Below are 14161 nucleotides of genomic sequence, written 5' to 3'. Positions count from 1 at the left end.
CATATATCGGTTCGTCACATATTACACCGACTCTCCTACCCATTTAAAATTGTTTTGTTCACTGTATTTCATATTTGCTTTGATATATATATAACAAAGGATAATTTTTTTTTTCAAGTTTAGAAAATGATCATTGAATTTTATAAAAAAAATCACCAACTGTAGCTATTAGAAAGAGTCATGTAACACATGATTTTCCTAGTAATGCTATTTTTAGTAAATTTATTTGAAAACAAATCAAAAGAATACATAATGATATGTTCCAAAATATGAATCTTCTTTAAGTTGGATGTCTGAAAAATAACATTGTTTATATACTGCCAAAGAACTCATATCGTACTCATGACAATGACTTCCATTTCACTCCCATACCTAAACACCATTTCTTCATTTGTCAGCAACCAAACAATCCTTAGACAACTCGAATGCATAGAGTCTAGGGAAACGATCTCTGAGTCTATCATTACCCATTCAAATGTCATCCCAAAACCTCGTATCGCCCCATTACCAATTCGTTATGCAAAAAGAATGAGGTATGGTTTAAAGCTCATTTATTTTTTTAAACAACTTCACCATGTTGGCACACTTGACCACAATCTACCTCTCTTTGATAATCGAACCAAGCCTCCATTTACTCTATGAATACTCTTAATCACCTTGACCCTGTTAGCGAAAATATTAGAAATAATATTAGAGATACTGATAAGATTAGATAATATATGTATAGTTATTTAATCTCCTATATTTAAGGCTAGTTGTTGTACGATTGTATTCAATATATACATCAATAAAATACATAATACATTCAAGGGAAATAAATCTAATATGGTATCAGCCAGGTTCGCTTAACCCTAGCCGAAACCCCCCTTCTCTTCGTCTTTTCTTACTTTTTTCTTCATGTCATCTGCCGAATCCATCCTCCCTCTAGCTACCATCCTACATCTTCTCACTATCAAGTTAACATCTTCCAATGAGGATAGAATCAGATACGACCTTTATTATCCTATCAAAACTTGCTAGGCCACGTCGATGGCTCTATTCCTTCTCCACCTGCTACTCTTGAAGTTGAAGGTAAGTCTTCTCTAAACCCAACATATCAGATAGGGGTAGATGCAGATTAGCGAGCTCTCTTAATTATCCAGTCCTCCTTCTCAGAAGAGGCCATGGTCGAAGCTCTCAACCTCACTACTGCCCATACTGTTTGGCAATCTCTTGAACAGGCTTACATCCATGATTCCATGGAGTGTGTTCAAACACTTCAAGACTCTATCTCAGAGAAATTACCAAAGGTAAGTCTTCTGTTTTTGAATTTGGTCTACAATTTAAAGTTGTGTGTGATCAATTGGTTGTTGTTGGTCACCAGGTTGAAGACATGGACAAAGTACATTGGTTTTTATGTGGACTCGGTTCTACCTTTGAGTCATTCTCCAATGCTCATCGAGCGGTCACACCATGTCCCTCTTTTCACACTCTTCTCTCACACGCGGAAAGTCATGAGATGTTCCTAAAACCGATCCACAATCATGCTACCACTGCTACTACTGCCTTCATAGTGCAAACTCATCCCTCATCCAGGGGTCGAGGTTCTCACTCACATGGTGAATTTTTTGGTGGTAGTAGGCATGGCAGAGGTCCTCCCCATTTCCAACTGTGTCGCAAAAATGGACACTATGCATCCTCCTTCTCTGATCTACCAACGTTGAACAAGGTTCAACTGTTGGTGCAAACCTTATTCATGCTTTTCAAACCAAGTGCAATACTACCGGTCCAAGACTGGTATGTTGATTCAGGTGCTTCAACTCACATGATAAACTCCTTTACACATCTTGATCACTCCTCCTCATATGCTGGCAATGATCAAGTGGTTGTTGGAAATGGTAATATTAGATGTTCTAGTGGATCCTCACATCACTAAAAACCTTCTTTCAATTAGTAAGCTCACTCATAACTCACCAGTAGACATTATCTTATCTAACACTTTTTTTTGCAATTCAGAATCGAAGCACCAAAGAAATAATTAAAAAAGGTAGATGTGAAAACGACGTTACAAACTTGAGCAAGGCAATAAGGCATTTTAGCTACATTATGGAATAAAAGGACTAGTGCTTCCTTTGAAGATTGTCATAACAGACTAGGACATGTAGCTTTTGACATTGTTTATTTATTAGAAAAATTGGGTTCTTTATCTCTTACTTCAGTTTTATCAAAATCAACTATTTGTTCTTCTTGTTAAATCTCCAAAAGAAAACGATTAACTTTTAATGAAAATGGCAAACGGTCCTCACATGTCCTAGACCTTCTTCATTGTGACTTATGGGAACCATCACCAATACCTTCTATAGAAGGTTATATGTATTATGTTATTTTCGTGGTTGATTTCTCCAGATTCACTTGGTTCTATCCACTCAAGAACAAGTCAATCGCCTTTTAAACTCATAGCAAGACAATTCATATCAAATACTACATATAATTACTTTATTATCTAAACATTTGACAATTGCCTTTTAAATGGATGAAGACAATCATTACCAATTCAAAAAATAAATTTTTTATGATTACAAAACAGTTTGAGGTAATGACTTTATCCATTTTTTCCAAGAACTCGAATTTTCTGCACACAGGAGCACCAACTCGTCGGGTACTTGAACTGGACTCTCCGAGTTGATGCTTTACTGAGTGGACTCGGCGAGTCTGTTCATGGGACTCGGCGAGTTCACCTGTCAGAGTGCAGAAAAGTCGATTTTTCAGCTTTGAAAACAAGTGAGCATCAAATATAATAGAAAGGAATCCTAGGCTTTGATACCACTGTTGGGTTTTAAGCATTATAACACTCCTATGGTGCACATGCAACTCTAGATGATTTGGAACTATGTTTTCTCTAATTATACATGCATTTTTCAAATTTCCAAAGCATATAACTTAACAAGCATATAATTCAAAGTAACAACTAGTTAGATATCTTACCTTTGGTGTAGTTCTTGACCTTGGAAGCTTGAGCACCTCAAATGTTGTGCCTCTAATGTGTCACAAACACCAATATGCAAAGGAGGCTTTAAGAGAATAAGACTTGTATCTTCAAAATCGGTTCTATGTTCTTGTGTACATGTGTGTAGCTGATTCTGTCACCAAGGGGAGGCTTTTATAGTGTTTCTCAAGGCTAGGGTTTCATCCATCAAACCCTAATGCACCATGACCTTCCATATCCCTTAGGATCCATGGGTTAAAGCTCCATGGACTATCCATGAACCAATTAGCCCACCCTAATGGATCTTTGGCCCACACTATAAGAATGGATGATTTACATAATCAACCCCCTAGATTTAATTAGTCACTTTTGATCACAAAATTAATTCTAAATTAATTCTTGACCAACACTAATTAACTAATATGATTTCTCAATTAATATATTATACTTATAATATATTAATAAATCACCAATAATCTTATTCTCAAAAGTCCATCCTATCAGATTGGACTGGTGAAGGCAACCCCAAAAGGACCATGCTACAATCGGGTCAAGTACATACCAGATATAGTTATGGGCTTAGACACCAAATCCAAAAAATTTCCGTTCTCAGTTGGGCTGGGTGTTTACTCTGAATGGAGGAGTAGTTACTTGGAAAAGTTCCAAGTAGGAGACCATGGTTGATTCAACGTGCGAATCAGAGTACATAGCAGCGAGCGAAGCGTCGAAGGAGGCGATATGGTTGAAGAACTTCATTGGAGACCTTGGAGTTGTACCAGCCATAAAGGAGCCTATGGAGATTTTCTGTGATAACGAAGGAGCGGTTGCCTTAACCAAAGAACCAAGGGATCATGGTAGATCAAGACATATCAACAGAAAAGACCACTTCATCAGACATCGGGTAGAAGAGAAACTCATTGTACTCAAGAGGGTATCGTCAGTAGAAAATCCATCAGATCCCCTCACAAAGGGTCTGAGCAGGGTTAATCACTTACAACATGTGAGGAGCGTTGGTCTGAAGGACGATATTAGTTTTAGTGATTAGATAGATGTTTCAAAAATTGTAATAGATAAATGTAATTGACATTTAGTGATTATATAATGGAGATTTATATATAAGTATTGTTTACTATATTGTGTCGATTGTTTACTATTCTTTCACTTTTGCATGTTTTACTTCCTGAATAATTGGATTGTTCAAATTATCCACAGTCGATCATACTTTGGAAGTAAGTTATGAGGTTAGGCTGTCATGAATTGGTTGTAGATTGTCTAAGTGCTTAGACAAAGCAAAAGTTTGATGCAACGTTCATAAGTACTTCTGAAATAAGATTTGAGTATTGGATTAAACCCACACTCATTTGAATCACTTCATGGAATTTATCACGAGTGATTGTGAGACGATAATATCGTATAATCTTTAAACCAAGATATATGAGTTGCTGTTTGCGAGTTGGTTGTGCATTGATAATGTGTAAACGCATTAGTAACTTGATGTTATAAAGCGAATTGTTATGCCTGATTTGATAAGTAAATAGTACAAGCATATAAGTAAAAGTTTATATGTTCCTTTTATCTCAAGGGGTAAAAGCAATATCTTGTGCCCCTCGATGATTTTGTGTTGACTTATGTGTCGGGCCCAGTCAGGACTAAATTGATGTGTTCAATTAATTTCTATGTCAAACAAATCAGAAGTCGGGAAACAAACTGTTGTACATTGAGAATGATTATATCCCATGTCTTTGTCCACACGATATCTTACAGAACGGAGGATTATATGATCCCCTATCTAAAGGACGCGTAATTGACTAGGCCAGAGTTCGACAGCGGCTTTTGAGAGCTACGATTGATAATCGTTTTTTGAAGTCATACTTGCAGGTATAGTTATTAGACTTATCCAAGTGGGAGACTGTTGGATTAGGTGTCTAAGCCTATAACTGTAATTGGTATGTACTTGATTTGATAGTAGCATGGTCCTTTTGGGTTGCCTTCACCATAGCAACTTGACAGGATGAATTATGGAGAAAGATGTTGATAAATGATTCATTAATATATTATAAGAATAATATATTAATTGAGAAATCATATTATTTAACTAGTATTGATCATAAATTAATTTGGAATTAATTTAGTGATCAAAAGAGACTGATTAAAAGTAAGGGGACTGATATTGCAAATCGTTGATAGTTGCAAGTTGGGTTGATGGACTCCTAAAGGAAGGAGTGGACGAACTCTTTGGGAAGCCCATAGAGATTTCGTCCAAGAGGCTTTCTAGAAGGATTCCATGGATTGCTTAAGGCTTAAGCAGAGAATTAGGGTTTCCATCTAAAACCCTAGCAGCTCAGCTATATAAGGAACCCTTAGCTTACAGTTTTCGGCTCTATGCATTCTTAGAGAACCCTAGCCGAATTCAAGAAGCCTCCATCACCTACTTCTTTTTCATCTAAAACCCTAAAACCCTAGCAGAGAATTAGGGTTTCCATCTAAAACCCTAGCAGCTCAGCTATATAAGGAACCCTTAGCTTACAGTTTTCGGCTCTATGCATTCTTAGAGAACCCTAGCCGAATTCAAGAAGCCTCCATCACCTACTTCTTTTTCATCCTTTACTAAGTGGTGTTTGTGACTCCATTAGAGGTGCAACACTTGAGGCACTAAGCTCTTGAAGGTCAAGATCAAGCTATCAACAAGAAAGGTATTCTGCTAACCCTAATATGATTAGATTTTGTTTTCTTGTATGCTAGATTAGGGTTTTTCTTTGGAAAATTAATTTGCATGTATAACTAGAGAAAAACCTAGATCCAAAGCAATTAGGGTTGCATATGCACCATAAGAATTTTGTAATGCTTAAAACCCATCAGTGGTGACTTGCGATTTTGCTCTACCACAATGTGGTAATTGTTTACGACGACGTGGTAAGCTGTCAGATTCAAAAATTTCGGTTTTGATATATATTATGAATTGATTAGGATAATTAAAATCAACAGTATTTTAATTGTATAAAATTGAATATTTTAAATTGCAATTTGATATCCTTATCTAGAATTCATAATTGTTTTTATTTTCCAATTTAATTAATTAAATATTAATTTCAAAAATTTAAAATAAAACCTAGTATTTTGAAATTTTTTGAAAATACACCCTTATATTATATGTAACATTAAAAGTCTAATATTACTATACATATTAGAGAAGTCAATCGAACCGCTAGTACACCTCATTCACGAAGCCGATCTATAAGGGGAGTTTAAGGAAACGACCTATAAAATGACCGCCATTGGGTATCCACTCTTACCCACCGCTCCCTTGATTGGTGGAGGGTTGTTAGCTGAATGAGTTTGATAGGACAATTAAATCCTGATTAATAAGTATAATGATCTATAAAGTAACTGAATACATTTTTATAAAATTCCCAATCTTAGTTACTTTAGGAAAAAGGTGAAATTATATGCTAATCCATGAAATTGCACGTTGCACTCTAGTGGTCGTTAGTGGAGCGTGTGTTGTTAATCGACACACTAATAAGGACTAATAAAGAGTGGCAATAGGTTTCTCGTAAATTATCATTGATTAATGGAGCGCGTGTGGCTAACCGGCACATTAAAATGAGATGATAAATGACATTCAGAGTAGCAAGTTAATTTTCATGGTTATTCACATCTTGTTTGTCATCCTCGGTATCCCGGTCACAAATGGAAGAGCATAATCGACATTAAACATGCCATTGAAGAGTTCAATGATTCTCAAAAGATCTAGGAATTTTCTTCAAAACTAAATTCATTAAAATTTCGTTTTTTATGGTGAAATTGGTAAATCGTCATTTACATACCTTTATATAATTTGCAATTAGATTACGGTATCCCTTTTCTAAGTTATAAATTATTTAGTTGGATCCTAGCCTTGATATTTCATTTTGGGTGTTATATTGAGGATTGTTCTTATCTAACTCAAACTTTCCATTCTACTCTTTCAGATGTCTAGTCCTACTGATGCTTCTGGTTCCTCCTCCTCCTCCAACAACAACAACTTCTCTTTATTGAACGTTTGTGAAAGGTGCAATTGGATGGCACCAACTACAACGAGTGGATACGTAATATCAAAATGACACTTCATTTTGAGGATAAAGAGTATGTCCGCGAAAAACCACTCGATAAGATCGATGAAACGAAGACCACTCCTGAAGAGATAGATGCCTACGAGAAGCACTACAAGGATGCAATGAAAGTTTCTTGCATCATGGTGGCTATAATCACCCCAGAATTGAAGATACATTATGAGGATTACTGGCCGTACGAGATGAATAAGGACTTTATGGAAAAGTACCATAAACGAGCTCCTCAAGAGAAGTACGAAGTGGTAAAGTCCCCCATGGTGTGCAAGATGAAGGATGGTGAGTCTTTAAGAAACCACGTTTCAAGAATGCAACGATACGTTGATAGGCTCATCAAACTGAATGTGAATTTTGATGAAGAGTTGGCAATAGACATAGTGTTGAACTCCTTGCCAATTTTTTATGATCAGTTCATTTTGACTTATCATTTGAACAAAAATGAAACTACTTTATCACAATTGCACAACCTCATGCGAACATCAGAAGTAGGAATGAAGGGAAAAAGTGTTGCATCCACTCCTACTGTTGCCCCTGTTCTAGCCATTGGTCAAGGGAAAAAGAGGTAAGGTCATCCCAAGATGAACTAGAAGGGAAAGTCCCATGCTGGGTCATCCAGTAATGGACCCAAAGGAAAGTCCAGTTCCGATGCTCCCGCTGCTTTCGATCCAAAGGAGGCCACATGCTTTTACTGCAACGAAAAGAGGCATTGGAAACGAAGCTGCCCGAAATACTTGCAGGATATCAAGGATGGCAAGGTGAAGCCAATCTCGACATGTATTTACAGTGTTTTATCTAATAACTCATCAAATTCTCATTCTTGGGTCCATGATACAGGATGTGGATTTCACATTTGTTCTGACTTGCAGGGGCTAAGAAGAAGTTAGGATATGGAGCATGGAAGGATGAACTTGATCATGGGCAATAGGCGATCTTCACCTATTACCAAGATTGGATTTTATAGCTTAGTGCTCAATAGTGGGTTAGGGTTAGATTTATTGAATTGTTGCTAATCGTCAGAGATGACACGGAACATCATTTCATTTCATGCTTTATTTAAACAAGGTTTTAGATATTATTTTGATGACAAAAATGGTTCTATTTCTGCTTATAAAAATGGTGTGTTTTATTTTGAAGCTTTACCTTGTGATGGTGTGTATGAAATTATGACGATTGTAGACAATTTAGGAAATATTGTTTTTCATATTGATTAGTCTAATGTTATAGACAAAGCTTGCTTGTGGCATTGTCACCTTGGACATGTCAACAAGAAACGCATGGCCCAAATCCAAAAGGATGGAGTGTTGGAAACACTTGACTTAAGGTCAGATGATACATGCGAGTCTTGTTTGCTTGGAAAGATGACAAAATCACCCTTCGCTGGTTCTTGTGAAAGAGGTGAAGGATTGTTAGATCTTATACACACAAATGTGTGTGGGCCCTTCAGATCCACCAGAAGGGATGCAAATCGATTGTATGTGACTTTTACTAATGATTATAGTAGATATGGTTATATCTACTTAATCAAGCATAAGTCAGAAACCTTTGAAAAGTTTAAAGAGTTTAAACAAGTAGTCGAGAATCGATTGGGCATGAAGATAAAGATACTTAGATCTGACAGATACGGTGATGTTAGGGTCGAATTATGTTGTAATATGTCGAAGTATGTTTTACCTGTCGTATTTTTTGTAAAGTTTATTTACTAAGGTGTATTTCGTACGAAGCTTAATTGTCAATGCCTTAGTATTTTTTGTATGCTTTCACTGTTCCTATAAATATGGAACTTTACTAGAGTTAGATAAGAGTCCTTTACAGAACCTGTCTATTTTCTCTGTAAAAGTTGGAAGCATAAATGAGCAGAAACCAGATCTTATTTACATTGTTTGTTCAATCTGCATTCGTTTAACTCTGATTTTGATTAATACTTGATTCTACGATTCTTCAATTGGTATCAGAGCAGGAATCATGATCTGAGATCTAATTTTCATTCTGTTTCAAAAGGTTTTTGAATCAAAATTCTGGTTCAAAAAGTTCCGCATCTTTTGATGAGAAAAAGTTTTCTAGATCTTGAGTTGTGATTCGATTCTGCAATAGATTTGTTGAATCGAGTATTCTACTTTGTTTTTCTGTTTAATTCAGCAATTTGCTCTCAAATTCTCTTTGATTTCTCATAAATTCTCAAAAATTTTCTTCCGTACATCAATGGCGAACTTCAATCTCAACTCGATGACTTCATACTCTCATCTGCTAGGATCTTCAACTAAGATTCCTATGCTCATTCCTGAATACTATGATCAGTGGTCTGATCGTATGCAAGATTACTTGAATGGAATCGATGAAGAGCTTTGGACTTGCATCTCAGGGAATGTTACTCTTCCAACCAACCTTCAATCACTTGGATCTTCATCCAGTACTACGAGTGTGGAAAATCAAAATGATCGTATGAAGAAACTTGAAAAACGATGCATAAGGGAGTTGCGTGGTGCATTGCCTCCGGTGGTGTATAACTATGTCAGAAGTTGTACAACTGCAAATGAAATCTGGAATAATCTCAAAGAAACGTTTCAAGGCAGCGAGAAGACGAAAATCAATTCAGTTAAGCAATGTTTGATTGAATTGAAGGATTTCAAGCAAAAAGTGTTGGATATAGTGTCTAAGTCCATAACTTTATTTGGTATGTACTTGACCCGACCCGGCATGGTCCATTTGGGTTGCATGACATTGCAATACTTGGATAGACTAAATGAGAGAATAAGGCACTTATCATTATTAATATATTATAAGTTCTAATATATTAATAATAGTATTATTTAATTAGTATTGATCAAGTATTAATCTAGTATTAATTTGGTGATCAAAGTGAGACTAATTAAATATATAGGGTTGATTATGACAATCATCAATTCTTTTATGGTGGATTAATGATCCATGGTTTATGGGTTATGGATGTAACCATATGGAGCTCCATGGATAGTCCATGGGAGCTACAAACCCATGGGTCATGGGAAATCAAGAGTCATGACAATTAAGGGCATTCATGTGTAAACCCTAATTGTGACAACACTATAAAAGGAACCCTATGGCTAGCAAAAAGTGACCTAGTGGACCTAGTGTTTCTAGTGAGGGCATAACCGATTTTGAGTGCTAGAAGTATTCTCTCAAGTTATTCCAAGTCTTGTGGTGTTGTGTGAAGCATTTGAGGCACAACATTTGGGGTGCTAGGCTCACAAAGTCTTGAAGGAATCCAAGCAACAACAAGGTATGTATTTCTACTAGTTTTTATGTTTTATGTAATCCCCATGCCATGCTAGTTAGGAAATAACCTTGAAAAAGAAATTTGCATGTATATAGAGAAAACATAGATTCAAGGTTATTAGGGTTGCATGTACACTTAGGAAGTGTTAGAATGCTTAAAAACCCATCAGTGGTATCAGAGCCTAGGATTGTTTTCTGTATACTTGATGCAAAACTGCTTAAAAATCGAAAATTCTGCATTCTGACGACTGGACTCGCCGAGTCCATGGGGAGGACTCGCCGAGTCCATGAACAAATTCATCCTACTCAACGAGTAGAATAATGCACTCGGCGAGTAGGAGCGTGCTGGGCAGTTTTTTCGAGTTTTGTTGCTGGAAATGGATTAAGATCATTATCCCAATCTGTTTTGGACTTGTAAAATCTGTTTTTCAAAATGATAATGATTATGTTAACCCATTTTACATGACTTTTATCAATTTTCAAGTATTGTATATGTTTATATGATTTTCTTGAAATTGCTTGACATGAATTTGTGTTCTTATGAGTTTTTAGAAGATCATAGGAATTATATGTAACCTCCATGTATGTTTAATTCATGATCTTAATGGCTATGATGGTGTCCATAACTTGTCCTCAAGTTATGGATAACCAAAAGTCACTTCTTTTAATTATTATTAAAGAACTAAAGAGGTTTCATAAAATGAAGAGTCTTCATTTTTATGAACCATTAAAACTCATAAGTTACAAACTGAAGAGACTTGGAATAGTTTCAAATCTTGCCCTCAAGTTTTGAAATTTGAAAAGTCTTACACTTTAATACTTTAATTCCAAATTAAACCTTAGATTTTTAAAAGGTTTAAAAATCAACACTTATACTATTATTATAATTTTATTATATAGATATGTATAAGAATATGTCATTCTTACCGTTAGTAGGCCTCATTCACGAAGTCGGTCTATAAGGGGGGTATAAGGTTGTTGCCTATAAAATGGTGACTTAATGGGTGTCCACTCTCACCCACCGCTTCCTTGATCGGTGGAGGGTCGTTAGCCTAACGGGTAGGATACGACTTTAAATACTCGTTAAAAGTATAATGAATTATAAAGTAACTATACATTATAAATTCCCAATCTTAGTTACTTTAGGAAAATGTGAAATTGGTGCTAGCCCATAAAATTACACTTTGTACCTTACCAAGTCGTTAGTGGAGCGTGTGTGGTTAACCGGCACACTAACATGGACTAGTAAGAGTGGCAAAGGGTAACTTGACCTTATTATAGATCGGTGGAGCGTGTGTGGTTAACCGGCACATCGATTAGGTAATATTGTTGAGGGTACCAAGTCAATTTGTATGGTTATTCACACCTTGTTTGTGATCCTCGGCATCCCAGTCACAAACTTGAGAGGGCACAATCGAGATTCAAACATGCCATTGAAAAGTTCAATGTATCTCAAAAGATCTAGGAGTTTCAAAACCAATAAAACCTAATAATAAAATATTTCGTTCTTATGGTGGAAATCGGTAAATCGTCATTTACCTACCTTCAAATATTTTATAGTATGAATTACGGCATCCCTCTTCCAACTATAAATAGTTTGTTGGATCCTAGCCTTAATATTTCATTTGGGTGAATTATTAAGGATTTCTAATCTAATGAAACTTGTTTTTCTTTCCTTTCAGATGTCTTCCAACAATGCTTCTGGCTCAAACCCAACAGGCTCCTTTTCCCTTATGAACTTGTGTGGTAAGGTCATCTTTGATGGATCCAATTTCAATGAGTGGATCAGAAACATCAGAATGATTACCCGCTATGAGGACAAAGAATATGTCCTCGATAGGGAGCTTAAGGTTGTGAGTGAAGCCACTGCTACTCCTGAAGAGTTTGCGGAGTTTGTTGCACATGAAAAGGATGCTACTAAAGTAGCATGCATCATGATGGCCACCATGACTCCTGAACTTCAAAAATCCTATGAAGATTTCTACCCCTATGAGATGCACCTGGATCTGATGGAAAGGTACCATCAGAGCGCGCGTCAGGAGAGGTATGAAATCATCTCCTCCATGATAACCGCAAGGATGAAGGATGGTGAACCCATCACCGGTCACTTGCAGAAGATGCAAAGGTTCGTTGACCGGTTGCTGAAGCTAAATGTTGACTTTCCTGAGGAAATGGCGATTGACATCATTCTCCATTCCTTACCTCCAAGTTATGATCAGTTTCTCCATTCCGGTTGCTGATTTGCAGGCACTAAGAAGAAGTGAGCAAGTGGAGCACGGGAAGATAAACTTAGTCATGGGCAACAGGAAAGCATCACCTGTTACCAAGATAGGAGTTTATTCTTTATTGCTTAATAATGGGTTAATGTTAGATTTGAATAAGTGTTGTTACTCGCCCGAAATGGCGAGAAATATTATTTCTTTTCATGGCTTGTACAAACAAGGTTTTTCATTTTCATTTGATAATAAAAATGGTGCTATTAATGTTTATTACAATGATGTATTTTACTTTAAAGCATTACCTTGTGATGGTGTATATGAAGCTGTGAATGTTGTAGACAATCTAGGAAATAATGTGTTGTATATTGATTCTTCAGATAGCTTGGATAAAGCATCCTTGTGGCATTGTCGTCTTGGACATGTTAACAAGAAGCGCATAGGCCAACTCCAAAAGGCTGGAGTCTTGGAATCATTTGACCTCAAGTCAGATGATAGTTGCGAGTCTTGTTTACTTGGAAAAAAGAGAAAGTCACCCTTCACAGGTACTTGTGATAGGGGTGAAGGTTTGTTGGACCTTGTACACACGGATGTGTGTGGGCCCTTCAGAGTTGCTATAAGGGATGCTAATCGCTATTATGTGACTTTTACTGATGATTACAGTAGATATGGATATATTTACTTAATCAAGCATAAGTCAGAAACCTTTGAAAAGTTGAAAGAGTTTAATCAGGAAGTGGAGAATCAATTGGGCAGGAACATCAAGATGCTCCGATCCGATCGGGGAGGAGAGTATCTTAGCATTGAGTTCCTTGACTATCTTAAGGAATGTGGGATTGTCTCATAATTGACACCTCCCAGAACACCACAGTTGAATGGTGTAGCTGAGAGGCGCAATCGAACCTTGTTGGATATGGTTCGTTCCATGATGAGTCGAGCTTCGTTACCAATCTCTTTCTGGGGGTATGCCTTAGAGACTGCCGCCCATATCCTTAATCTAGTCCCTACTAAAAAGGTTGCCAAAACACCTCACGAGATGTGGACTGGGAAAGTTCCCAATTTGGACCACATCAAGATTTGGGGTTGTGAAGCTTTCGTGAGGCGTGAGACTCATGATAAGCTTGAACATCGAAGTGAGAGGTGTATTTTCATCGGCTACCCACATAGATCCTTTGGTTACCTCTTCTACAGACCCAGTGATAATGTGGTTTTTGTAGCAAGAAGAGGAGTCTTTCGTGAGAGAGAATTCATAAGTCAAGGGGACAGTGGGAGGCAAATTGACCTTGAAGAGCTTCAAGAGTCAAGTGGTGAAGGAACCTCAAATGCTATCGACGAACCTGAGGAGGAAACTCCTGTTGATCCGATAGATGAGTCTGTACCTCCAAGACGTTCCACTAGGGTGAGGAACACACCTGATTTTTATTATGGTTATCACATCACCAGTGAAGGTGATACATTTATTAGTGATAGTACACTAATAGATTTGGATGAACCTAATAATTACAGGGAAGCCATGGCAGGCCCTGAGTCTGCTAAATGGAAGGAGGCTATGGACAGCGAGATTCAGTCCATGTATGACAATCAAGTTTGGAACTTGGTTGACAATGTACCAGGTCGTA

At 36.9% G+C, this 14161-nt stretch overlaps 1 protein-coding gene across 1 annotated transcript; it reads left to right on the top strand.

The window, feature by feature from the left end:
* The first annotated feature begins 7064 nt into the window (after nucleotides 1-7064).
* Nucleotides 7065-7640, top strand: LOC145127515 (uncharacterized). The gene has a single exon (XM_079062701.1). It carries the CDS (start codon nucleotides 7065-7067, stop codon nucleotides 7638-7640), a length of 576 nt encoding a protein of 191 aa, XP_078918827.1.
* Nucleotides 7641-14161: the final 6521 nt, after the last annotated feature.

The sequence above is a fragment of the Lactuca virosa genome, chromosome 7, assembly GCF_052849685.1.
Source record: "Lactuca virosa cultivar CGN04683 chromosome 7, Lactuca_virosa_CGN04683_v6, whole genome shotgun sequence".
NCBI classification, from domain to species: domain Eukaryota; kingdom Viridiplantae; phylum Streptophyta; class Magnoliopsida; order Asterales; family Asteraceae; genus Lactuca; species Lactuca virosa.
The sequence above is the reverse complement of the archived record's forward strand: the minus strand, read 5'-3'. Positions and strand labels throughout refer to the sequence as shown.